General features: G+C 47.7%; 1 protein-coding gene across 4 annotated transcripts; it reads left to right on the top strand.

Annotated features, from left to right (window-relative positions):
- Positions 1-8,288: 8,288 nt before the first annotated feature.
- ARHGAP36 (Rho GTPase activating protein 36) lies at positions 8,289-25,259 on the top strand. Of its 4 annotated transcripts, none has more exons than XM_061408135.1 (12): positions 8,289-8,427; positions 17,026-17,184; positions 18,445-18,510; positions 19,050-19,288; positions 19,526-19,718; positions 19,931-19,986; positions 20,229-20,379; positions 20,832-20,980; positions 21,153-21,329; positions 21,572-21,669; positions 21,806-23,640; positions 24,045-25,259. In XM_061408135.1, the coding sequence occupies exons 2-12, from the start codon at positions 17,076-17,078 to the stop codon at positions 24,200-24,202; spliced, it is 3,231 nt and encodes a 1,076-aa protein (XP_061264119.1). In that variant the 5' UTR covers positions 8,289-8,427; positions 17,026-17,075; the 3' UTR covers positions 24,203-25,259. The 4 variants fall into 4 exon arrangements, with proteins under 4 accessions (XP_061264119.1, XP_061264120.1, XP_061264118.1 ...); XM_061408136.1 differs by lacking the exon at positions 8,289-8,427 and adding an exon at positions 14,180-14,388; XM_061408134.1 differs by lacking the exon at positions 8,289-8,427 and having other exon boundaries at positions 16,848-17,184.
- The last annotated feature ends 1,258 nt before the right edge of the window (positions 25,260-26,517 follow it).

Here is a 26,517-nt window from a genome sequence, read left to right on the forward strand (position 1 = left end):
TGAACATTTACTAGATGTGTTAGACATCTGGCTGACACTTTCCATATTTTACCTCCTTCAGTCATCTGAGCATGTCTAAGGCAGGTGTTAACATCTCCAAACTACAGATGAGAAAACTGAGGTTCAGAGAGATGAAGTAACCTTCCCAAGATCACACAGCAAGTAAGTGATGGAGCTGGGATACAAACTCAAAAGCTGTCTGAAGGTCCTTATCTTTAAAGGTTTTACTCACATTTTCTTGGGAAAACCAAGATCTTTCTTTTTTGATAAAATTCCCGTTTTGGTGCCTTGCCCGTATGGGTTGTTTTTAGGGTGAAAACAAGCAAATTTCTGTTTACATTTGGCAGTAATGGAGTTTGTTAAAGCATTTTTTCCACCTTTACAATTCCCTGTATAATCCTCCTGTTATGAACTCCAGAGAGAGAGAGACTTTTTTATAGTGGGGATTTTAAGCTCCAAGGGAAGTGTGTGTGCATGCGTACATGTGTGTGTGTGTGTGTGTCTACCCCATGGTGGTGGCAATGTTGACAAGGGTCCTGGTAGCCCCTCCTAACCCACCATTTATGTGGGTTATGCAGCCTAGAAGTGCATCTTTGGAGTTAGAGTCTTGGAGCTTTCGGCTTCTTCAAAGGTGAAGTTTGTCCCCCATTTCACAGGTAAGAGTACTGGACTGGAGTGAATCAGACAGTCTTCACGAATTCAGGTGGGACTCAGACAACAGAATTTACATAGGTGGTCCCGTGCTTGAGTGGTCTGTATGTAGAGGTGGGAGGCAGAAGCCTCGCAGGATGGCAGTGAGGAAGTGGAAGTGGACTTGCTATATTCAGAGGAGGGTGAGGAGGGATCAGACTGGCCCCCGCAGCAGCAGGAAAGTCACCTGCCTGAGACCAGATGCTGGAAGACACCAAAGTTTGCATGAACTTCCTGGACAGACTTCAGCAAGGGGCTTCAGCTAGTCTGTGCCCTGTGTGACTTTGACTTCTCTAGAACCACTTTCCCCACTGCACTTAAAAACAAAAACAAAACACAACACTTTCTGGCTACGTAGTAGTTTAGGCAATGCTTCTCTTGCCCACCCAGGATGAGGTGCTGACCCAGGCCCAGCTGGCGGGGAAGCTTTATGGATGTTACAGCTGCTTCTCGTCTGCACACCAGGCTCATTTGTGCCAGTTGAAAGGGCACAATAATAACAGTGGCAATTTAAATCGTGCTTCTTGCTTTCTGCTTTCCCCCCTGAAAAGTGGCAAAGTGACTCACCACTGTTGAATTGTCCCTCTCTATCCACCCCCTGACCTCTCTGCGACAGTCTAGGCTGGTTCCCTGGGGGGCTGAGCTGGAAATCAGTTCTTCCAGCAGCCCTTTAGCTGTGATGGAGCCAACCCCCCTCTCCCCCCAATAAATGTGTTCCAAAAAAAAAAAAATGCGATGTATTGTTTTAATTTGAAATTCTCAGATGAGGCTGCTTGGAAGGCATCAGAGCAGCAGAAACCCCACTAGGTAGGCACAGTGCTCCCCCCAAACATGAATAATACAAAAGGGGGTTCATTCAAAAATCTACTGGGGGGCTCTGCTTGTTTTTCTGTGTGTAGTTTGATGTGGCGATGACTGGTCTGCTTGAAATTTACTACATATCAATTTCTGGTGGTAGTGCCATAAAAATGGGTCAGGGGGAGCTGTGAAATCATTCACTTACTCCATCCTGACCCCTCACTTCCATTCCCATCCATGCTCAATTCCCCTGACCCTATGGATAGAAAGTGCTCCTTCTCTGCTCTTTCTTTCAGCACCAGCCTAAGGAGAGCTCCCAAAACTGGAGTCTGTGAGCTGCTTATGAGCCTAGAGTAATTAAAGATTTTGAGGTGTCAACAAAGCAAGTATGGTGGAGAAGCTATCAGCTGTCTCAGAGACAAAGAAAATAATCATACTGAGCACTCTTGGTGCTGTCAGTAAGCTCAAAAGAAAAATTTGTTGGGAAGTGATACTGTTTGATAGAGACCTCAGTGCCTAGCAGAAATGAGGGATTCTTGGTGAGGCTGCTTGGAAAAGAAGAAAGGTTTAGGGAGCTTGGCAAACCTGGATTCAAATACTACCTCTACCTCCCACTGGCTGTGTGACCCTGGAGAAGTTACTTAACTACTCAGAGTTTGATGTGTGATGTGCAAAAAAGTGATAAGTCATAGCTCTAATTACCTCATGAGGTCATTGTGAAGACTCCAGACAATGCACTAGCACAATCCCTGGTATACAATAAGTACTTAATAAATGGTAACATAATGATCATGATGACTATTATTATTTGTACCATATACCAGGCATTTACTATAGGAGCCCAAAGTTTAAAAGGAGAGACAAATAATTGCAGTTATGTATGATGATATCATGAGAAGTATGAAGAGAGCAACTATGATGGCTCAAAGGAAAGAGCCCTCAACTGGGAGGGAGGGCTACAGTAAAGCAGAGAAAGTTTTGTGACTCCTAAGTGAGTTCTTAAAAAATAAGTAGGAGTTTGTCACAAGGCCCAGGGGGAAAGGGATTCCAGGCAACCGTATGTGCCCACACAAAGCCAAAGAACTGTGAAACAGCCAGGCCTTGAGCAAATAGCTGGGCTTTGCTGGGCAGGAACTGGGATCTCCTGGGGGATGGGGGAGGGGATCAGTGACCAAGAATCTTTCCAGTTTATTCCCACCAGCCCCTGAACAGCGCCTTAGGCGCCCTACCTGGCCAGTCACGGGCGACGCCCTCCTCTTCTTTCCTCTAGGCAGTCAGGTAAGCTCACACCCAGCCCCCCGGGGGGCCTGGTGCACACAGCGTGGGGGTCGTCGGACCCAGACCCAGCAATTCCGGGCACGAGGCGACTCTGCCGAAGTCGCGGGCCCCTAGCTCCTTCTTCGTCCCAGTCCTGGAGCAAAGTCCCCCTCCACCCCCAATTTAAAAAAAAAAAAAAAAACCACCAAGCACACAGTCACTTGGGCTCTTTAGACAACCCCATGCTCTCACACACTACACCTGTAAAACCACACGGCGACCCCCCTCCAAGACACACACACCGGGTTTTCAGCCCTCCACCCTAGCACAGACCTTGGCTGCATGCGTCCCCACCACACACAAGAGCACATCACACTCAAACACACACACACAGTGCAACCTGACACAAACCTTTGGACACACACGCCTTAAGTAAGCTCACATATAAAGACACCTTGCTCACGAACACACACTACACACCACAACAATCACCGCCTGTAAACCCATCTTGACCTAACACAGCTAAGGGTAAACACACACCAAACAAACATACACACAAGCTTCTACGGGCACACAAACATACACACACTGCATACACATATACACTACAGCACGACCACAGACCCCGGCAGAAGCATACATCGAACACACCCACATCCAGACCGCACCCACACAGTCACACTACAACCAGGCAGAAACGTACAACCTACAAACGTGCACACACAAACACATGCTCCACATCCGAGCTCAAACCAAATCCACTTCACACTCAGCACTCGAACTAAAGCATGCAACACACACCCCACACCCAGCCACACACGGAACTCACATACAGGCGAGCCGCACTTGCGCGCGCACACACACGCGTACATGCATACATACATACACATACAGCCCGCCCCCTCCTTCCCTCCGGGCGGAAGAGAAGGGGGCGAGGATGGGAGGAGGGGGAAGGAAGGAGGGGGGATGGGCGGCCGAGGCGCTGCAGGCACAGACGCTCTTTTCCCTTTGACCTGGGTGTTGTTCCCATTAACCCGCCTGCTCCCCATCCCCAAGCAAAGGGAGTGAGTGAGTTGGGTCCAGATGGGGTCCAGTCGGAACCCGGGAAAACTGGAGGGCCCGGGGAATCCGCCGGCTGGCGGAGGGCACGTGAGCTCCGCGGAGACCCTGATTCTGCGTTGGTCGACCCTGCCGGAGGCTCCTCCCCGCAGCAGCCCCCCTCCCAGATCCCATCGCTGCTTAGACCCCAGCTCCTCGCGACTGGGGGTGGAGGTGGGGGTGGGGATGGGGTCGAGGAAGGCGGGGGTGCTGCTTCCTCTCCCTCCAGGGAGAGTGAGCAACTGTTGGGGGTGGAAAGCTTTATTGGTTTCAAGAAGTAAGGAGTTTGGACCTGCAGACAAGCTTTTTGCGAAATTCGTTCTAATCTAGTTTGAAGACGTCTTTTAATAGAGACCTCACTATTTTGCAAAGCCACTAATTTTCACATAAAAGGCGATGGCTATTAGGAATCACCGACACCGCGTTGGACACATAGTAGGGCGTCTTTTGTCACCAAATTTGGCAGGGCTGTCTGCAGCCCAGCACCAGCGTCGACCCCTCTTGGGCAGGCGGTGAGCTTTTTTCTGGCACACAAGCCCTCCCAAGGACAGCCGCCTCGGCCCGGGAGCTACCGGCGGCAGGGGGCGGTAGAGTCGCCGAGGGTGCTTTGCCCTTTGGGCAGCATAGCCATCGCGGGAAACTGAGGTTCCCTCCCACTGTAGCGAACTACAAAGGTCACTCCAGAATGTTCCGCGGCCAGATAACCATCTGGCTCCTATCCTCCGCCTGCCTGCTTTCTGTAGAGACGGACCGCGGGTGTCGGCGAGGAGGAGGAAGAGGACTTCCGCCTGAGGCGGCGCATTGTGTAAAGCGCCTGGCGGTGCAAAGTGCACAAGCTTCAGAGTCTGTATCGGTTCGAATCCCCACTCTGCCACTTTGCAGTTGATTACCTGGCTTAGGCTACAGGCTGATTGTGAAATTTAAAGGAGGAAATACATGCAAAATGCTTGTTCCAGTTAAGATCCTAAGGATGTCCATTCCCTCTCCCTCTCCCTCACCCTCACTAGAGATAAAGATTTGGGAGATTAGGGAAGAGGGGGATCAGAGGCTGGAGATATGGCCACCAGATAATGCCTCTAAGTCAGAGGCTGGACAGGGGTTCAATTAGCATTCAAGTACTTAAGCAACGTGCTTTGTTGAAGGGAAACACCCACAGCAGTGATTTTAGTGGTGTCATACACTAGGCACAAGACATTTCAATTCACCACCACTCTGCCCATCACCTCACCTCTCAAAGGAACTTCCTGATTCATTCCCACCCCACCCTGAATTCTTTTCCCCCTTTCCAAGTTGCCACATTATTTTATTTTTTTAACCGTAGTGAACACACACTGGATGCCAGGGACAACTTCTCTTAACTTACGCCTTGCCAGTGCCTAGCACAGTGCCAGCTACAGCACAGGCTGTATACATGCGGCAAATGAGGCCCTGGGTGGAATCCCTCGGAAACACCGAGACTTAAGGGTACACAGGATCCTTAAGGGTCTAGAGAGACGATTCCAATAGCAGCATCCCAGGCACTGTGGGGGTGGAGAGCAGTGGCTTTTAAATAGAGTGCTATTCCACTCCTCAAATCCCTCCAGCCCTCAGATTCTCCGGAAAGGGGGGTTGTCTCACTTGTGGCTGAGGCTTCTGCAGTCCATTAAGAAGAAAGCTTCTTTCCTGGAGGTCAGAGGCCCTGGCCAGCTGAAAGGTGAGTCACTGTCTCAGAGTTGGGCAGCAGAGGTGGCGCTAAAGTGGCGATGAATTAGTCCAAGATGGAAAAGGGATGTTACCTGAGTGATGATCAGGAGGGTAAAAGCAGAAAGGTGAACCCTTGAAGCTGGGACTCAGTGGTAGAATGTCTGTACATTAAGCATCCTCCAAGTCCAAGTGAAGTCGCTGAGTCGTGTCCAACTCTTTGTGACCCCATGGACTGTAGCCTCCTCCATCCATGGGATTTTCCAGGCAAGAGTACTGGAGTGGATTGCCATTTCCTTCTCCAGAGGATCTTCCTGACCCAGGGATTGAACCTGGGTCTTCTGCATTGTAGGCAGACGCTTTACTGTCTGAGCCACAAGGGAAGTCCAGCTCCTAACCGCCACACTTCCCTCCCCCTCCCCCCAGTCCGAAAGATGGCCAGGCAGCTTCTTAGAGGACAAAGTGGAGTGGAAAGCATCCTTTCTGGGGAATGTTTGGGAGACCTGGTTTCCAATTTTGACTCAGTTACTTGCTGTGTGACCTTGAGCAAGTCCTTTTCCTTCCTGTTCTCAACACCAGAAGGAAGTTAAGGGGGAAAGGGGCTCTGCTTGAGGCCCTGTGCTAAGTATCTTGCCGATGTTATTTCCGCACACTCTTTTCTCCATAGTGCTCTACGGTGAGCATTTATCCCATTTTGCAGTTGAGAAAACTAAGGCTGGGTGATACTCAATCATCTGCTTTCTAATATATCATGCCATCTCTATGTATTTATGTTACCAAGGCAATCACGGTAACTCAAGCCAATTATTTGTCAGCCCTCTGCCTGAACTGGCGTCTTATGCACTCAGGTTCAGATTATGTCTCCCAGCTGCCCCTAATGCCAAAGTGTGTTGCTTTACAGGCAGTTGGTTACCTGGGTGGGTTTCTCTTTTCATCTCCTATGACACCCACCTACCCCCAACTCGGATCTTTCCCTGGCGTATCAGCATAAGATCCCACAAGAGAAAGTAAGCATCACCCGCAAGTTGCACCCCAGTATCCGTCCCTTATCCTGAGGGTGGGGGATCTGGCTGCGGGATGCAGTAGTGAGGAAGGGGAGCAGAGCTGCCAGGGCCAGAAGGAGGGGCTGCAGAAAAAGACCAAGAGAAGAAAGAGGATGCCAAGGACAAATTGGACCAGCTCCAAACTGCCGCTCCCTCCCTTTCTCCCCCTCTCCTCATCTGGTGCTCTAGAATGTATAAAGGGGCAGCACCCAGCCCATTTTCAGCAGGAGAGGGAGAGATCCTCTCCTTCCAGGGAAAGGAAAACCACCCTGAGCAGTCAAATTACACTGCTGTGTTGGGTAAGATTGATTTAATTCCTGAGGGGGAAGGGGTAAGAAAGAGTAGCAGGGGAAGAGGGCGCCTTTTTGGTATTGCTGGTGCTGAGGTGGTACTTGAAAAGAGTGCCACCAAGGCTGCTTCGAGAGCCAGAAGCTCTCTTCCTTTGCTAGGGCTTAAAAGAGACTTGCCACTGGGTTTCTGGATCTCATTTCCAATCCAAATCCAAAAGCCACAACTCCGAGCCTTTGGGGAATAAGTTCATGTCTTCCAGAGCTGCCCCAGCACCTACAGATGTTTATCCTCTCCCCTCCCCTTCCTCCTCCTCTCCTTTGCCTATACTCTGCTCTGCCTCCTTCCCTCTTGCTGGGCTCATCCAGTCTCTGGCATTCTTGATTCTCTTCTCCTCTTTATTGTCCATCCAGTCCCTCTGTCAACAACACTCTCCATCCATTTGCTTCATCCAGGAGAGGAGAAAATTCAACTGGGAGGGGGTGTAATTGTGTATTTGAAATTCTCCCCATTTGAGATCTTGCCTTTATAACCCCATATTGCCCTTGTTGCGTCAGATGAGAATATTTAGTGCTTGTGAATAATACATTTTTGCTTGGCTGAATATGATTTGAATATATGTTTGTTGGACTGCAGATTAGAACAAGGCATTTTTGGAAGTAATATTAGAAGGTAAGATGGTTTGGGCAGGTGTGAATGGCCTTCTGACTGCACCAGATGCCAAGAAGATAGAAAGACGAAGACTCTGTGTGTGTTGAGAAGGGGATTACTTAAACCACTCTCATCCAGATGGGTGGAAGAATTCTGCTTGCTCTTGCTGTTTATTCATTTATTTTTCTTGCTGTTTATTGAACTCTGAACAAAATGATCTTTTTTGTCTCTGAGTTTGGAAGAGCAGAGGCTCTGGAGGAGATGGCAAACAAGGAGTCAGAAGAGTGAGGCAAGGAGGCTCTGGGGGTTGTTCTTGTGCAGTCCTTGTGTCCAAAGGGATACCACTTGCCCTTCAATGCCATAGAAGTCAGGGCAGAGGGGAAGTGGAAGTGATGAGGGGTAATAAGACGCGTTCTGAGCTGGGTTCCAGGAATTCTGGGCCTTCCTCTTAGCTCAGCCACCAAATAGCTCAACGGCCTTTGGTAAGTTTCTTAGCCATCTGAACCTCCACTTCTGCCTCAATGTCCCCTATAATGTGAGACAGTGTGCCACGGCCAGGGGAAGAGAAAGGGAGCCCTCAGAGGAAGGGACTCTTAGGCTGAATCTTGACAGGGAAATCAGCTTTGAATAACGTGAGAGATGATTGAGGGGAACGATGAGAAAGAGTGGGAGTAGCCCAGAGAATTTAGCCAACAGGTATGCGTAAGGCACTGAGTTGGCTGCTGCGTAGAAAATTGCTATGAATCAGCCCCTGCCCCACCGCGGGAGCTTCAGAGAGCGTGCGGGGGAAGCTGAGCCATAGAGCTGAGCTCTCCGCCGAGCCTGCAGCTTGTCCCAGGACGAGTCGTAGTCGCGCCGGAGGACTGACCAGCGGGTCACGCAGCCCTTTATTCCGTGGCCGGACCAGGAGAGTCGCCAAGAGGTAGTGCAGGGGCAGGGCTCCAGGGTCCTGAGTGCAGCCCACATGAGGGGCTGAGTGGGGGGTGAGGACACTCCAAGCGGAGCTCCGGACGTGCGGGAGGGAGAGGAAGCCTGCGGGTGCTGAACAAGGTGCCCACCGTTTCGCGTTCAGTGGCTCAAACGTTAAAAACGCAAGGAAGATTGCATTTTTCAAATTCTCGGCAGCGGCAAGCAGCGAGAGTGATTTTTGCGCGCGACGGGGCTTTGTTTAACTTTGCAGGTTCTGCGCGCTCTTGAGCCACTTAGGGGCGAGACGCGCGGGGCGCAATCCCGCCTGACCGCGCGCTGCAGCGACAACCTGTAGCCCGGGACATCCCTTCGAGGGGAGGGCGCAAGGTCATGGCCGGCCGGTTCCTTTCCCTCTCCCCGTCACCCGGTCTCCACCCCACCCCACCCCTCCATCCGCGGTCACCTAGCTCTGGGTCAGGGGCTGATTGCAGGACTGCGACTCCATTAGGGAGGGAAAGGGAGACCCGCTTCTATCCCCTCCCTACTCTGGTGCAAAAAAACCTGCAGAGGGGCAGGGGTTCTCTCTCCAGCTATGGACAACGCCAGCGTGACTATCTGTCCTGGAGGCGGCTGAGTCCTGTAGAAGAATCAAGGACATGGCAGACGTGAGGACTGTGTATCCACCGTGTTCTCTGATAAGCCAGATAATAATAAATAAATGGCACTGCTTGTGTTTGGGGCTTGGGGATGCTCACAGACTTGCCCAAGGCCACTCAGCTGCTTTGGTAACTAGGCAGACCGCCTGACTGCTGGTCTAAGGGTTTTTCTCACTGCATCATAGGCCAAGACAGTGGTCTAATTTTTGAAGGAGGATAGATACAGGCAGTCAGACAGATATTTTTTTAAAATACGATTATCTAAGTGTAGTTTTAAAATACCATTCCTATCATGAAAACTATCAGAAAAATATCTCCCACAGCCCCAGTTCCCTATGACAGCCACTCAGGATTTTGAAAAACAAAACTGCAGAAAATTGAATGCTTCTTGGGGGAGATACAAAGGAGGAGGGAAGCAGGTGGGGGTGGGGAACAAAGGTGGAAGAGAGAGAGTTCTCAGCACCTATTTGGAGAACAACTTTATTATAAGGTTTCCTTGACAGCTCTCTCTGTCCAGATGGTTTGAGGAATTGTCCCCATGTTCTTGCCTCTCTCGTGTCCACTGGTGGGAGCCCCAGCTGTGGTCTAGAGGGGCAAATGTTGGATGGTTCTCTCTTTAATTCAGAATCTCATTTTCCTCCTTCCTTCTGTTGTAGCAAATACACTGGGGAAGTCTATCCTGTGTGTGTGTGTGTGTGTGTGTGTGTGTGTGTGTAGATGCATTGTGAGAACACATGAGGATGTGTGTGTATGTATGGAGGTTTGTGAGAGGGAATGTGTGTGTCTGAAAGGGAATATGTCTTAAAGAAGGGGGCTTGGGGCCAGGGGAGTTGAGAAGATGGGAAAAATGAATCAGAGTTTACTGAATGCACACTAACAACCTACAGCTGAAAGAGTCTGGCCACTGCTGGTGGACCTGGAGAAATGGTCAATTCTTAATACTCCTTAAGGAATAAAGGGGAGGAAATGTATTTCAATAGGGCAGGGAAGGAAGGTGTTAGACCCATGGACTTTGCTTGATAGTCTTGCAGACTTTTGATTGTATGTGACCTGCAGCTAGGCTGTAAGATCCCAAAGGCAAGAACTGAGACTTTCCAGTCCAGATGGCTCCCCCTTTCCCCCCACCATCTCTAGCATGGATGGCTTACACACTGTGCTGAGGGAACAAAAGGTATGGACTGAATCCCTTTTGTGAGCCAATTAACTTTCTTCTATGTTTCAGAGCCTAGACTGATTCCCAACCCCCACAGTTAGCTACCTTACATTTCTGATCACGCAAGACCCAGTGAAGAAACAGTTGAACTCATCCCCTGTGAAAGTGAGCTATCTGTTGACAGGGTATGGTACCCACTGGCACCCCACAATGGATGGTACAAGGGCATTCTTCAGGGGGGACACTGCTTCATCCCATATAGCAGCACTTCTGTTCATCTTCCTTTCAAATTTGATTCACAGGTATTTGTGGGCGGCGCTGTTCCCTACCTTGGTTCAGCACTGACCCTTTGGAGGATTCTTGCATTTCATCCTGTCTTTTATTTAATCTTTACCACAGGCACACCTCATAGGTACCGTGATTTTTATTTTGTAAGGTGATGGAACTGAGGCTCATAAAAGTTTGAAAATTAGCTCCGGGTCACTTGGTTGGTGAGTGTGCAAACTGACATGTGGTAAGGCTGGAATTTGAGCCTGAGTTCTAGCCCATATCGTAAGACCTTTTCAGGATTTCATGCTGTCAGTTTGGGGAGTGGGCTGAGGCAAGAGATGTGATGGGTGTAATACAAAGCACTTGTGATGCCTTTCTCTCTAGTAATTCTTTTGGTCTATCTTTCATAATAGTGTTTTTCAAAACCATATATCTCTATCATCATTTATCTCTATTTATCCTGTCTATCAATCACCTTCTTTCATTACCATTTCCCAATAATAGTGTGTATAAAGAAAGACCTCAAAATCTAGCCATCTCTTTAGGAAAGGAAATCTTCTTGACTCAGGTCATTCCAGTTCCAAGCAGCAAATGTTGGTGATGTAAACCAAGAAATGCCGTGTTTTGGTGGGGAGGGCAAGACCAGGTCTGGGGATAGGCTAGTTCCCAGATCATATCCCTCCATGGTATGTTAGTGCAACTTCAGGGAAGTTACAACCTCTCCAGAGTCCTAGTTTGTTGTTATCTGTAAAATGGGAAGCATAATACCAAACCTACCTCCTTCCCACGGTTTGTTGTGAGAATAAAATGGCATGATTCATTTACCCATGAGTCACGAATAGCAGTTTTAATTACAAGATGTTTATGTTCTCTCAAAACTGTCAGAATTTATAATCCTGTGATTCACCCAACAAACACATTGAACACCTACTGTGTGCTAGGGTCTGAAAATAACAGACACATGGAAAGCTTTTGAGAATGTGAAAAGCACAAGAAAAATTAGACATTAGAAAAAATTACCTCCTGTTGATGGAACATCAGATTTTCTTTTTTTACTTTTTCTACCACAACATAATAGAAGCAGCAACCAAAAGGGAAAAAAAGATAAAGGGTGACACAGCTTGTGATACTAGCAGTGTTATGCACTCTGACACATACTGCAGATAACAGGGAGAATATCTATATATAATACAACTATATCTTGTTGTATTTGATGTCGCATCACCTGGTCTACACTATTGTTTGGGATGTTTATAGCACGAAGATTGCCTTTCACCATCCTGAGCTTGAGTTCTTTAGTCAATAAAATTTTAAAAGGGCATCCCACGTTCTATACAATGACACCTGTCCTTATTTTACAAAGAGGTTGTATTTTGTGGTGGCTGTCTGCCTTTGGATATGACCTCCCTTATTTGATCGAATCAGGCTTTGATTATGTATTCATTCTTTTGATTTCATTATTTAGCTAATTATTTTGTAGCTATTAAGAACGAAGGTGGATGAGACAGTGGAAAGAGCCCTAGGTCTGAGAAGAACTGGGTTCTTGCCTAGATTTTGTGTCAGATTGCTGTGTGGCCTTGGGCAAACTCCTGTCTCTGACCCTCATTTTTTTGAACTGTAGTATGAAAGCTTTGGACTAGGTGATGGCTAGAGTCCCTTCTACCTCTGATCCGTTCTAATATTCTAATAAGTTCTGGAAACATTTTTTGATGCCAGAGCTTTTCTGAATGCAGTACTACCTTCAGTTTATGAGTGTCTGCTCTGGAGTGATGGGCTGACTCACGTATTGAATGCTGCCCCCGAATTAATTATCTTGGGGCAGTACACCGCATAGGGTAAAATGAGCCATTTTGTTCATCACGACTGCAGCCTTTGCTGAAATGGAGGTTATGGAATAACAACTTAAAGGCTAACTCATTAATGCTCAGGGACGAATGAGGTAATGTGCCAGCAGACCAAATTGGTGCCCGAATGTTTTCATCTAGAGACCTGTATCTCTCTCTCATGTTGTGATATATTAATGGGGATGTTTTTATTCATTGTTACTGCCTGTAGATATTTGAATACTGTAGATGCAATATCTTCTGGGTACTCAGCCTTGCACACTATCAGTTTCTCAAACTTCAAAGATCTCTTAGTGGCTGGAAGCAAAATTCTGATGGTGCCATAGAATGCCTAATTTATTAGGATTCTAACAACAGCATCAGAGCAGTCTTTTTTTTTTTTTTTCCTGAGGTGTTTACTAGTGAGCACTGTACCACCCTTAACTATTTGATGGGGACAATGGAGTAAATTAGTCCTCCAAATTGTGAAGGCTGTGGATTTATGCTTAGCTGAAACATTTCTGTCCTCACAATGTCGAAGCGGGGTGACCTTTCTGACGTTAATTTGTTTCTCCATCTGTGCTGTGCATTTCAGGAGGATGTGAGGAACAAGCTTGATGCCACTCGTGTGTTTCCTCTCTTCATATTACTGGAGAGTTGACTGGGTTCTATCTCTGCTCTTTGTTCAAATTCTGTCTCTCAGTATCTGCTAATATCCTAGCCCCTTTACTGATAGAAATGAAATTATATGTTCTTTTGCTAGTGACAATGTGAAATTAGATGGTTTAAAAGATAGATTAATTTTGAGACTTACAAGCATTTTACTAATCTGAATAGTAGCATTTGAAAATTTGACCTATGCAATTAGTTTTTCTAAATTTTATAAATTTTTTAAATACTTGACCCTGATGTCATTGGAGATTGAAGAAGAAAGATCTGTTTGCAACAATCTCCCAAGATCTTTTTGCCTGTTTTAATTTAATTCAAATTTTGTAAAGATTGAACTAAGCAGGATGGATGCATTGATACACATGCTAATTTTATGCAATTACTTTTGAAAACTGATACTTTCTGGTAAAGTCAGGCCCTCAGTAAAGAACCTTGAATTTCAATGTGTTTATTAAAAACCAATGCTAAATATCACATATATATTATTCAATTCTTATACAATTGCTGAAATGGATACTTTACCATTTCCCCATTTTATAGAGGAAGCCACTGAGGTTCAGAGAATTCAACAAACTTTCCTAAGGTCACACAGCTAAGAAGTAATAAAGTCTGGCTTTGAATTCAGTTCTATTTAGCTCTGACCCCAGGGGCCTTTACAGATATTTTTCTAAGGATATTGTTTTTGCAAATGTGTTGAATTCTAGGCTGAAATTGAGAGGGCTAGCTTTCATCTTCCTTCTTCCTTTTTGATGTTATGGTCACTTCTGGCCAGTGCCAGAGCATGCTGAATGGGAAGGGGAAGACACTTTGGAGCAAGAGAGGTCTCTTGGCGCCTGGCTCTCTGTGAGGAGCCTCCTTTTGTGATCATCTTGTAAAGTCATATCCTAGGACAGATATTCAAATCTCAAGAATCTGTTATGTGCCTCTCATAGTGTTGAAGCCTAGTTACTGGTCCCTCCTCCCCAACCTGCCCATCTGCTTCTTGTCTGGGCACACTGACCTTCTTAATTCTACTTCTGTCTAATATCTACTGGTCCCCTGAGAGGGTTGAAGGCGTGCAAGACAGTGTCAATTTTGCTGGCAGAATTGCAGCATAAAGATTACTCTTAAGTTTAGCCCTGTATCTTTGAGCAGGAGGCAATGACAAACGGTTTATTCTGAGGGCTTTGATTTTCTTTGGAATTGTAAGCATCTAGGCTGACTCATCCCTCAAAGGCTTCTCTCTCTCTCTCTCTCTTGGCTGACATTGTTTTGAGGTTCTCTTATTTGTTCTCATCTTATTTGGGGAGAAGAAGAAGGATTGATTTTCATCCTGATTTTTGGGTAAAAGAACCAGCTATACTCTTTGGATGACCAGATCTTATAACCCTTGGCAAGAAGAAATAGCTGCAACTCCAAAACAGGTACCAAAATGTTTGAATTGGGTAAGGGGAAAAAAAGGAGTCACGTAAAAAAATTAAACCAGAGCTAGGCTGTGTATGTCAGAATGAAACCTTTGGCTAATTGATTTTGGACCTGTCTTTGTGAATCAGGAATTACTGGCTCTTAATTGGGTACTGTGGTTAGGTTCTCTGTGTGTGCCTTTGGTTAAGATGGTCATTTTGTGGATGCAGTTTGGTGGCTGGACTTAGGTGTTCACTTTGGGGCTAAAAGATATTGCTTTGCAGTTGAAGGAACTTTTATAAAGATGTATGCTAAGATTTTGCCTTATAGCTCAGTTCAAAAGGCATAAAAAATACTCCTCATCCTATCCGATACTGAACTTAATTATGAGGCAAGTGTTTATTTCTGACATGTGTGACTCTGGCCATTTAAGGAAAGTGGGCAAAAGGGAATTTTGGAAACAAAAGAAGTGAGGGATTTTGTTTTTGTTTTTGGATAGAGCTGTTTTATATAGATTATTGGATGATAAACTTCTACCTATCCTTTCTCTGTCAATGCTACATTACCTGATCTTTGGAGTTTAAAGCACTCCCCCTCCCAATAATATATAGAATATTATCATGAAACTCCATGGGCAAGGGGAGCTCAGAAAAGTTGCATGTGACCACGTCCCTTCTTGTCAAAAGGTTTAGTTCCCCATGTCCCAAATTATCTTCTCTGTTGGGAATAAGCATCACACACTCACCCAGACCATAAACTTCAGAGCTACCCTTCCTATTATAATAAAAGATTTCTCTAAGTCCTGTCAATTCTACCCATAAAATCCAGCCCCAATGACACTGACTTCTGTCAGCGTCTCTTGCCTCTTGGCTCATCTATCTACTTCAGGCTTTCTACCCAAACCAGGCTTTTCACTGCTCTGTGATTTTTCCAAGCTGCAGCTCTCTGTCACTTCCCACTTAAAAACCTGCAGTAGTTCTCTATTGCCTTCAAGAGAAAGTCCAGCTCCATAACATGGCATATAGGGTCATTCATGATCTCATTCCTGCCTACCCAGATTTATCTCCGTCCATCCCCTTTATACAGCTTTAGGAATATAACAACCTCTCTTTGCCTTTGCACAAGCTGTTCTCTCTTTCTGGATGCTCCCCCCTCCTTATCTCCAGGCAGACTTAGAGGATTCCTCCTTTCTGTTCTCACAGTAGTTTGTTTATATCTTGGGCGATTGACTTATCACAAGGTTTTGTAAATTGTTGCTAACCTGCCTATTTCCATCACTGTACTGTTAAACCCTTTATGAAAAGAGTATTATTATTTCGCTCATATTTGAATCTTTAGTGCCTGGCACAAAGTGGGCAATTAATAAAGCTTTCTTTTCTTTTAAATGCATGCATGGAAAAACAAATTAATAATAGAGGTGAAGATGTGCAGTTAGGATGCTGTGTGGGGTTCAGGGAGATCCCCACTTGGGGGGTCCTGTGCATTCTGGGAGCAGTATGAGATAGTGGGCACCATGGAGAAGGGGCATCTAAAACACATTTACCAACACACAAAGAAACTTCACTATACCAATCCTGTATAGAAAGTCTCATTAGAAGCAGACTGGAAATGATGTCTGTTTTGGTACAAACTTTTTTTTTTTTTCAGGAAAAAATAACATAATCAAGTTGCACAATTTTTGTTAAATAGACAAAAGGCAACAGAATCCCACCACTTAATACAGATGCCATCAGTAATTGGGTGCATTTATTTCAGTCTTTTATTTTTATGCATGTTTTCCTTTACATAGTTGTAATCATAATTGATACAATTCTGTATTTTATATTTGTTGTTTAAAAATTCCTTGTAAACATCACTTTAATGATTGCATAATTTTCCATACAATGGCTATTCCGTAATGTATATAAACAATCTTGTTGCTGGGCTAGTTGTTTTTTTTTTTTTTACTGTTACGGTTCCTGTACACATGGTTTTTCCTTTCTATAGGAAGATTTCATTAGGATAGATTCCTAGAAGGGAAATCACTGGGTCAAAGGGCCTGGGGATGACTTTTGGCTTCAGATTCATGTGTCCAGTTTGCATTCTGGAAGAGCTGTACAAAATTTACAGGGCTCCTAACCTAGATGAATGTGCCCATTTCACCCAAACTGAACAGCATCAAGCATTATCATTAAAAAATAAAAATAAACTTAATCAGTGTTCTAAAAAATTAATGGAAGAATATTACCTTATTCTTATCTTAATTTTCATTGAAAAATTTTAAGTAAGTTTGGTGGTTGGGGTTTTTTAAAATCTTTTTTTCTTCTTTTTTGCCCAATTAGGTTTTTTCTTTTCTGGACTGTCGGTTCAGTGCTGTTTTTTTTTTTTTTTTTTAAAGTTGGATTTTTTTTTTTTTTTTTTTTTTTTTTAAACAAGCAGCCAGAGGCAGCTCTGCTTGAGGGTTAAGCCGCCTCCCAGTTTTCCCTCCCTCTTTATCACCCTCCCCCCACCCCCCAGAGTTCTCTCCACCAGGTCCAGAGACAATTGGATGATGCAGTCCTCATAATCATCCGACGATTGCAGAATGGGTGGCTGCATTCCTTTTCTGAAGACAGCAAGGACGCGGTACCCCAGAATCATGCCCCCTTTGCTGTTGTTGTCTGCCTTGATTTTTTTAGTGAACGTCCTGGGAGGAGCCCCAGGACACAACCCGAACCGCAGGGCCAAGATGATCTCAATACATAGCCTCTCCGAGCTGGAGCGTCTGAAGCTGCAAGAGGCTGCTTACCACGAACTCGTGGCCAGGCAGTTCCTCTCTGAATTCAAACCTGAAAGAGGTGAGCAGTACCCCGGTATGTGGCATCCTCGCCTTCGGGCCGAGTGGACCCTCCGGGCCGGGCGGAACGAATTGGGGGTTTGGGGGGTCGAGGGGTGGGAGGGACTCTCCTCTGGTCTCGGACCTGGCCGGTTCTCCAGGCTCCTGGATGACCGAGGGAGTGGGACTTGAGGGGTGTTTGGTCACCTGGGAAGAGGTAAAGATGAGTTGAGTTGGGTCGAAGCTTGGGGCTTGGGGGACAGTGAGACAGGCAGATATCAGAGACAGACAAGTGGACAGAGGACAGGTGAAGAGACAGACGGACCAAGTGCGGTGCCAGAACGAGTCGGGACGAGATGGAGGCGCAGAGAGACGCTCCGAAAGGACTGGGACAGACAGAGACAGCGCGGTTGAGAGACGAAGAGTTGGAGGGAGATAGCGAGACCGAGAGAGAGACGCGCCAATCCCAGCGAGGAGCGGGAGGGCGGGTGGGGTGCGGGGAGCGGCGGCGGGAGGTGCGCTGGGAGCGCTGCCCACCTCGCCTGGCTGCCGAGGAGCGAGCGGGACCCAGCGCAGGACGGGGGTCGAAGAGCATCGGGGTTTCCCCGGTCCGGACGCAGATTGGGCGGCTGAGGGGAGTGGGAGGGGGGTCGTGCGAACCCAAGGGGCGCCGCTGCAGTGATGAAAAGTGCAGGCGGCCGTGGGCTCGCCAGGCGAGCGCGCGGCGGGCGCAGCCGAAAATAGGAGCCCAGCGAAGGGCGATGAGACCCCGTGTGCAGCCGCCGCTGCGGGGGGTCGCAGTGTGGGGCCAGCGAGTGTCGCCGCTGCTCCCGCCGCAGCAGCGCTGGGAGCCGCTGGCCTCCAGGGAACGAGCGCGTCCGCAGTAACTTAGCGACCCCTACTCGCCCGGGCGCCACAGGCAGAGCCCCTCCCCTCGCCTGTTGCGCTGTCCCGCGGCCGCGCAGCCCTGGAATCTCAGGTTGAAGCGTCGTGTTGCGCTACTCCTGGTGCGTAACGAGATGCGCGCTGCGCACGCGGCGCCGTACAGGATCTGGTGTGGTGACATCCTTGGAGTCTCGGGAAGTAAACAGAATTGGTCCCGTTTTCAAATGGGGAAACTGAGGCTGAGTGAAAGCAAAACACTTCGGGAGGACAAGACAAAGCTGTTTGCCCCTCCCTTCCCCCTCAGTCCCTGTGGGTCAGTGCACTGCGATGTTTTAGTCACTTATCAAATCCTTTTTGTATGAGAGTGCCTGTATTTTCGTTTTTTCTCTTCCCATAGCTCTACCTACTGACCGTTCAAACACCTTCGAGAAGTGGTTTCTGATTCTGAGAGGACAAGAGAGGGGTGAGGGTCTCTCTTACTGTACTTTCCTTAGGAAAGAAACAGAATGCTGCACCCCTCCTGCATTCGAGAGCCTGGCTACTGGAGACAGGGTGGTGCCCACTGCCCCTGAGTCCCCCGTCCCCTCCCATCCCCCTACCCCTCCCTCCCCTCCGGCTTCCAGAAACCCCGCAGGGTATGGTTTCAGGAAATGGCGCACTAGTTGCTGGAGTGCTGAACAGTCCCATCAGATCTGATCCCCGGTGAATCTACCCCAGACAGATCGCCCAGAAGAAACTGCTCTCATTGCTTCAAGGTGGTCACCCCCTGGCAGGTCTTAAGGCAGGGACCCCGTCGGGGTAGTGGAGTGGAGTTGAGTCGTTCAGCCAGATCACCGTAGGGTCTCTTTGGCTCCCTCCCGGGGGAGGGGCGCTGCGAGTCTGGCGGGGTGGGGGTGGCTGGGGGTGGTTGCTTAGAGGAGGGCTACAGCCCCTGCAGTTCCTCCCGGTATAAGCGCTGTGGAGCGCTGACGTTTTTCATTCCTTCTCTCCCTGGCTCCCAAGCCGTATCCCTCAAGACCTTTGGCATTCGTCTGGAAGAGGTCCTGGTGAACGAGCTTACCCGCCGCAAGCAAGTTGAACTGAGAGCCACGATGCAGATGGAAGAAGCCGCCGGTCGCGCTACTAGCGGTCGTCGTCGGGGAAACGCGGTGCAAAGGATGTTTGGCCGCATCCGGCGCATTTTCAGTGGCCGAAGGGATGAGCCCTTCCTGCCCCGGGAGTTTACTCGCCGTGGGCGTAGAGTGAGTTCAACCTTCCAGGTTTCAGGCGGGGGCCCTTAGTGAAATGTCCGGGATGTGGGGCGGGAGGGTCAAGGCCTGTGTCCTCAGAGGGAAGGGGGTGCTGAACAGAACGCGTTGGAGGGGCGTAAGAACATGTCTCCCATTGCGAACGTGACGCAATCTTTAGGAAGGTCTGAGGTAACACCCCACCTCCCCCCACGGCTCCCCCATTTTCACAGAGTCTGGGTTTCTCCACAGGGCGCAGTCTCTGCGGACAGCCTGGCTGAACTGGAGGGTGGGGCCCTGCTACTGCAGACCCTGCAGCTTTCCAGGATTTCTTTTCCAATTGGCCAGCGACTTCTGGGATCCAAAAGGAAAATGAGCCTCAATCCGATTGCTAAGCAAATCCCCCATGTTGTTGAGGCTTGCTGCAGCTTCATAGAGAAACATGGTAAGGGGCCAAGAATGGAGGTGAAATCAAGGTGGAAGGCAATTAAAGAGACCCGTAGTCTAGAGATGCGGAAGGGCAACAGGTCAAGGGAGGAAGGGCTTGCAACATTGCCCAGCCACCAGTTGGGGTTGGAATGCGGTGGAGGAGGAAAAGGGTAGTGCTGGGGGAGGGGTGAGCAGAGATACTGAGCTTCCCTTGGTCTTTTCTTTCAGGCTTAAGCACAGTGGGGATTTTCACCCTGGAATATTCTGAGAAGAGAGTGCGTAAGGTAATAAATCAACTATGTTCACACTTCTGTTCCTTCAGTGAGAAAAAGCAGGTGGGGTGGGGCTCCCCCATAGACTTGAAGAGACTGTCATGCCTGATGAGGGGAGCATGGTCTTCTTTCTGTCCCCTCAGGCACACCATATAGCCAACTACCTCTACTGAGGACTGAGATTTATTGAAGGAGTGGCCAGGAGGAAGGCTGCGGTGGGCAGAGCCTTCACTGGCAGTATTCTCTTTTTCTAGCTCCGTGAAGAATTTGACCAAGGTCTGGATGTGGTACTGGATGACTCTCAGAATGTACACGATGTGGCTGCGCTCCTCAAGGAGTTTTTCCGGGACATGAAGGACTCGTTGCTGCCGGATGATCTGTACATGTCCTTCCTCCAGACAGCCAGTGAGCCTTCCGCTCGCCCTTGCTGGGCAGGGAAAGGAAAGAGCACAGGGGATGTGGGGTTCTGGGGACAGAGCTCAGGCTGCAGGACCCCAAGGCACTAAGGCAAAATGAATAGCAGAAGATGAAAATACCTCTCCAGATTCCACTACAAGTCTGTTCTTTGGAAATCTCTCTAGAGCTTCTTGAGGCCGTGTGTACCCTCTCAGGGCAAAGTAAAACCTAGATTCTGTAGAGGCGGGGGTCTTTTTTTGGGGGGGGTATCTTATTTTGATGGGAGCACTTCTGGGTTCTAGGGATCCTGAGCACAAATGCCAGGGGAATGAGCGAAGAAAAGATGCCTAGGTACCCTCCCCATAGCCTTCAGCAATTTTCAACCAGAATCACACCTTTCTTTGTGTCAGGCTGCTGCCAAGGCCTGCCCCCTAAGCCAGCCCCTGATTTCCTCCCTCTAGCGCTGAAGCCACAGGATCAGCTTTCTGCCCTGCAATTGCTGGTTTACCTGATGCCACCTTGCCACAGTGACACCCTAGAACGTCTGCTGAAGGTCCTGCATAAGGTCGCTGAGAACTGCGAGGACTCCATTGGCATTGATGGACAGTTGGTAAAAAGCTCTGGGAAAGGGTAGTGAAGTTCATAGCAGGGGACATGTGTGGGAATATATGAGAAAGAGAGAGAGAGACAGAGGGAGAGGATAACAAGAACAAAAGTGACCTATTTGTGTAATTTCCATTACTGCTTCTGAGTTGATCACTTCCTGCTTTCCTTTTACCTAGGTTTCAGGCAATCGTATGACGTCCACCAATTTGGCTTTGGTGTTTGGATCTGCTCTCCTGAAGAAGGGGGCATCTGCCAAGAGGGAGTCCAGGAAAACCAGACTGGGGATTGACCACTATGTTGCCTCTGTCAGTGTGGTCCGTGCCATGATTGATAACTGGGATGTCCTCTTCCAGGTAGGTGGAAGCTTTGGACACACTCATTTCACAGCTCTCTCTCTCCTGTTCCCAAGACGAGGAAGAGTTCTATATGCATCCCTGAGAGATAGCTGAAGCAGGCAGCCACAAATCTCCCAGTCTAAAAGCCCTTCCTACATTAGCTGTGCATGGTGCCTTCAGTTCTGGGTACCTGATAGAGAGGAGTATAGATTTTTAAAATGTTGTGTAATAACAGCTAACCTTCTTAATTTTGCTCTCAGGTGCCTCCCCATATTCAGAAGCAGGTTGCTAAGCGTGTGTGGAAATCCAGCCCTGAAGCCCTTGATTTTATCAGACGCAGGAATTTGAGGAGGATCCAGTGAGTGTTTTCTGGGTTTGTTCATGCTTAGCCTGAAGTAGGATCTCCTATGGGGGCTTCTGACCCCAGGTCGCCTTTATGTTAGTCAACCCAAGTATATCAACTGACTTGCTTTTTCAAATTCATTCCCCTTCAGGAGCGAACGGATAAAAATGGAAGAGGATGCTTTACTTTCTGACCCAGTGGAAACCTCTGCTGAAGCCCGGGCTGCTATCCTTGGTCAAAGCAAGCCCTTTGATGAAGGTCAGTTCCCTGCTGGCGGTCAGACCCTTGCTGAAGGTCAGGCCTTTGCTGCAGGTGAGTCCCTTGGTGAAGGTCAGGCCCTTCCTCAAGGCCAGGTCCTTGTTGAAGTTGAGCCCCTTGAAGAAGATGAGTCCTCTGAGGACGATATGTCAGTCAATGAAGAACTAGTATTTGAATATCTCAATCAAGGATTAGCCTTTGGTGAACTTCAAGGTCTTGAGATTCCAAATGACCTTGAGATTCAAGGCCCGCATCTCGAAGGCATTCCAGAGCTTGATGAAGAAGATGATGATGATGATGATGACGATGATAATGATGATGACAATGCCCTGAATTTTGATGGTCTTCCTCTCCTTGAGGACATTCTAGATGCGGATGATGAAATTCCAGGCTTCATTGAAATTGCAGACTTTGATGAAATACCATATTTTAATTTTGTTCCGGACCCTGGTGTAGTTCCAGATGTGCAAGAAGTCCCAAACGTTGGAGTAAACCCAAACCCTGGAGAAAACCCAAACCACGACCTTGATGAAGATTTTGAAGACTACCAAAACCCCAACCTCGCAGAAGTTCCAGATCCTGATGTTGTCCCAAACATTGAAGAAGCCTCAGATCCTGATGAAATTCCAGACAATGAAGAAGCCCCTGACACTGATGAAATTCCAGACCATGCCAATGACTCCGATAATGACGAAGACCCAGATTTTGGAGAAGACCCCAATCCTGAAGATGTTCTAGCCCTGGATGAAATCCCAAATGATGAAGCCTCAAATGCTGAAGAAGTTCCAGACCACCAAGAAGCCCCAGAAATCAACGGGATTTCAGACTCTGATGAAGACTTTGATTATGATGAAGTCCCAGGTATTCATGTGGTCCCAAGCCCTGAAGAAGCCTCTGGTGGTCATGTCCCAAGCCCTGAAGAAGCCCCTGGTGGGCATGAAATCCCAAATCATGAAGAAGCCCCAGAGATCAATGGACTCTCAGACTCTGAAGAAGACCCCAATCTTGAAGAGGTTCCAGCTCTTGATGGAGTCCCAAATGAGGAAGAAACCTCAGCTACTGAAGAAATTCCAGAAATCAGTGGAATTGCAGGCTCTGAAGAATACTCCAGTCCTGAAGAGGTCCCCACTCTCCATGTGGTAACAAGCCCCGAAGATGTCTTTGATGCTGATGAAATTCAAAGCCAGGAAGAATCCTCAGATGAAAGTGGAGTACTGAACCATGAAGAAACCTCAGATGTTGAAGAAATCTCTGGACGCGAAGAAGCCACTGATGTCCATGAAATCCAAGACTCTGAAGAAAATCATGATCTTGAAGGAGACTCGGTTCTCAGTATGGTTCCAGAGCCCAAGGACACTCAAATTTGCAACGAAATTCCAGTTTCTCAGAAAGACTTAGGCAACACTTTTGAAGAAGATGAAGTTAATGTGACTGCAGAGCTTGAAGATGTCTCCATTCTCAGTACAATTCCAGACCCTCAGCCAGACCTAGCTGTCAATCTTGAAGAAATCATGAATGAGGAAACAGTCCCAGTGCCTAATACTGTTGACTCAAAAGAAGCTCAGCATCCAAAGACCGTCTGGTTCCGCCAAGAAGATGCAGATGTTACATTTCTTGTAGATAACACCTTCTTTAAGAACCAGTCTCAGCCTGGCCAAGTCATGGACTACATGTCCTTCTTGGAGTCACTGAAGAACAACGCCTGCTTTCGCCTCTCCATGAAGTTCTGTAAGCTTCCGGCTCCGGCTTTGTTACTCATTTGCTTAGTAAAATTAGTCAGGCTGGCTGTACGGTGGTGGTGGCTGTTAGGAGGCCGCCCGCTTCCCTGCTTCCCTGGTGGTATTTCCCATTTGCTCTGAGCATGGGGTATCTGTCTGACTCTTTTCTCTAACACAGCCTTGCCCTCTTACCCTCCGTCCCCCACAGCCAGCTTCCACAGTGGGCCTAGATATAGAGATATATGTTCTACTGTTAAGCTTCAGTTTTCTTACATGTTAAATGGGGATAATCATTTCTGCCCTAACTTCTTGCTTCATACTGTATTTGAAACTCAAAATTAGGACTTAGTCTCTTGGGTGCTGTGCAAAGTATGAAGTCTAGAAACATGAGTTAACATTGTTACTATTTTCCAGGTTCCTCTGAGGAGCCAGCTGTGCCTCCCGGCACTGCCCGTTCCCATGACGATGAGGAAGGAGCGGGTAACCCCCTCATTCTGGAGCAAGACCGCCCATTGCTCCGTGTGCCCCGGGAGAAGGAGGCCAAAACTGGCATCGGCTACTTCTTTCCTTAGATGTTTTTCCTTCCCTATGGTGCCGGACAGGGGAAAGGGTGGGGGTAGACCTGGGATGTCACAGGAAACATTAAGCAGTCTTGAAGGTAAAGGTCTGAGGGTAAGAAGGAGTTCTACCTGATGCTCGGGTCAGGCTGAGAATTCCAAACACACTGCCAGCCCCTTTCTTGGGGATGTTTGGTTCCTTATGCTGGTAAAAGCAGAGATGTTTCTGTGTCAGCTCAGTCACCCTGGTGCTACCTTGCCTCTCTCTTTTGCCCCTGATCCTGGCTTTCCCCTTACTACAGCTGTCCCTTTAATTGATGTGGCATTTGTGGTAAAATACCCGTCCCAGAGAAGCTCACAAATCTTGAGGTGCTTTCCCTCCCCCAAAGGAGATTGCATGCTTTTCCTGACTTTCCTGCCCTCCTCCTAAGAGCTCAATTGGAAAGGCCCTCAAGAGGCATGCTAGGATGTTAGGTCAACCTCCTGACAGCTAACTAACAATTAATGCTAGATCGTGTCACACCAACTCATAGCCGTGTCCCTGCAGTCACTCCACTGCCTCAGGATAAATTTTCCAAATTATTTAGGCCAGTGGTTCTTCAAACAGACACTCCCCAAATACTGAGAAACCCAACAAGCTTTTCTGGAGTCAAAAGTTAGAGGAAAAATTTGACTTTATTTCCTAGATCCATTTTACAGAGAGCTGGCAGGCATATCCTGTTATCAGCAAAATAGCTAGTTAGGTATGAACACATAGTTCCAAGTAGTAAAACTCACCTGATAACAAAAGTTCTAAATTATTGTCTCTGTACATCCTCTATGCGGGACAGTACAAATTTGCAGGACATGCTCCAGTAACACACAGATATGGGTTACATATGACATCCAAAAAATTATAGCTGTTATTGAGGGGTAACAATGGCTAAGGTCCATAGAATGAAGAATGTACTGTATTGAGGGATAGAAATTGTTCACACAATGGGTAACAACCACAGAGCTCGAAGATTTGTGATAGTTAAAACTTCTCTGGCATTTAATCCTTAATAAAAATCTGTATTGTAGCAGCAGCATATTCATGGCTTACTTGTTTGTTTTTTGTCTTCTTGTGAAATTTTCTTGGTGAGTTGGGAAGCTCTGGCTGGAGCTGAAGGGGAAAGCGAGGTGGGGAAGAGGAACAAAAGAGAAGAGGGTGATGTGAAATAAGGGGAGGGGTGACATGGGATAAAGGGATTAAGTCAGTGGAATAAAGGGGAAGGGGTGATGTGGAATAAGGGGATGGAGAAAAATGGAATAAAGGGGTTGAGGTATAATAAAGGGGGGATGAGGTGGCATATGGGGGGTGGGATAAGAAGAGTGGGTGATGAGGAGTAGAGGGGAGGGGGTGAGATGGGATAATGAGACCGAGTGAAATTGAATAAAGGGGATGAGGTGCAATAAAGGGGAGTGATGTGGAATAAAGGGAGGAGGTGGGATACAGGGGGGGTGATATGGCATAAAGGAGAGCAGGTGGTAAGTAAAGGGGAGAGGGTGACATGGGATAAAGGGGAGGAGAAACTGAATAAAGGGGGTGAGATGCAATAATGGGTTGAAGGAATAAAAGGGGGAGGTGGGTTACAGGGGGGTGATATGGCATAAAGGAGAGCAGGTGATGAGTAGAGGGGAGGGGTGACATGGGATAAAGGGATGGAAAGAAACGGAATAAAGGGGGTGAGGTGCAATAAAGGGGGGAGATGGGATACAGGGGTGATATGGCATAAAGGAGAGCAGGTGATGAGTAGAGGAGAGGGGTGACATGGGATAAAGGGATGGAGAGAAATGGAATAAAGGGGGTGCAATAAAGGGGGGAGATGGGATACAGGGGTGATATGGCATAAAGGAGAGCAGGTGATGAGTAGAGGAGAGGGGTGACATGGGATAAAGGGATGGAGAGAAATGGAATAAAGGGGGTGCAATAAAGGGGGGAGATGGGATACAGGGGTGATATGGCATAAAGGAGAGCAGGTGATGAGTAGAGGAGAGGGGTGACATGGGATAAAGGGATGGAGAGATGGAATAAAGGGGGTGAGGTGCAATAAAGGGGGGTTGAAGGAATAAAAGGGGGAGGTGGGTTACAGGGGGGTGATATGGCATAAAGGAGAGCAGGTGATGAGTCGGGGAGAGGGGTGACATGGGATAAAGGGATGGAGAGAAATGGAATAAAGGGAATGAGGTGCAATAGAGGGGGTGAGATGGAATAAAGTGGGGGAAGTGGAATAAAGGGGTGAGGTGGGGTACAGAGGGGTGATGTAGGATAAAGAAGAGCAGGTGATAAGGAATAGAGGGAGGGGGTG

This window comes from Bos javanicus, chromosome X (genome assembly GCF_032452875.1).
Source record: "Bos javanicus breed banteng chromosome X, ARS-OSU_banteng_1.0, whole genome shotgun sequence".
In the NCBI taxonomy this organism is placed as follows: Eukaryota; Metazoa; Chordata; class Mammalia; order Artiodactyla; family Bovidae; genus Bos; species Bos javanicus.

Excerpts from the sequence above, each read along its gene's own strand:
- ARHGAP36 (XM_061408134.1), top strand. The coding sequence starts at position 16,932 with ATGGGTGGCTGCATTCCTTTTCTGAAGACAGCAAGGACGCGGTACCCC. Across the intron at positions 19,719-19,930 it reads CAGCTTCATAGAGAAACATG|GCTTAAGCACAGTGGGGATT; the intron begins GTAAGGGGCCAA and ends CTTTTCTTTCAG. Across the intron at positions 20,380-20,831 it reads GTCCTTCCTCCAGACAGCCA|CGCTGAAGCCACAGGATCAG; the intron begins GTGAGCCTTCCG and ends TCCTCCCTCTAG.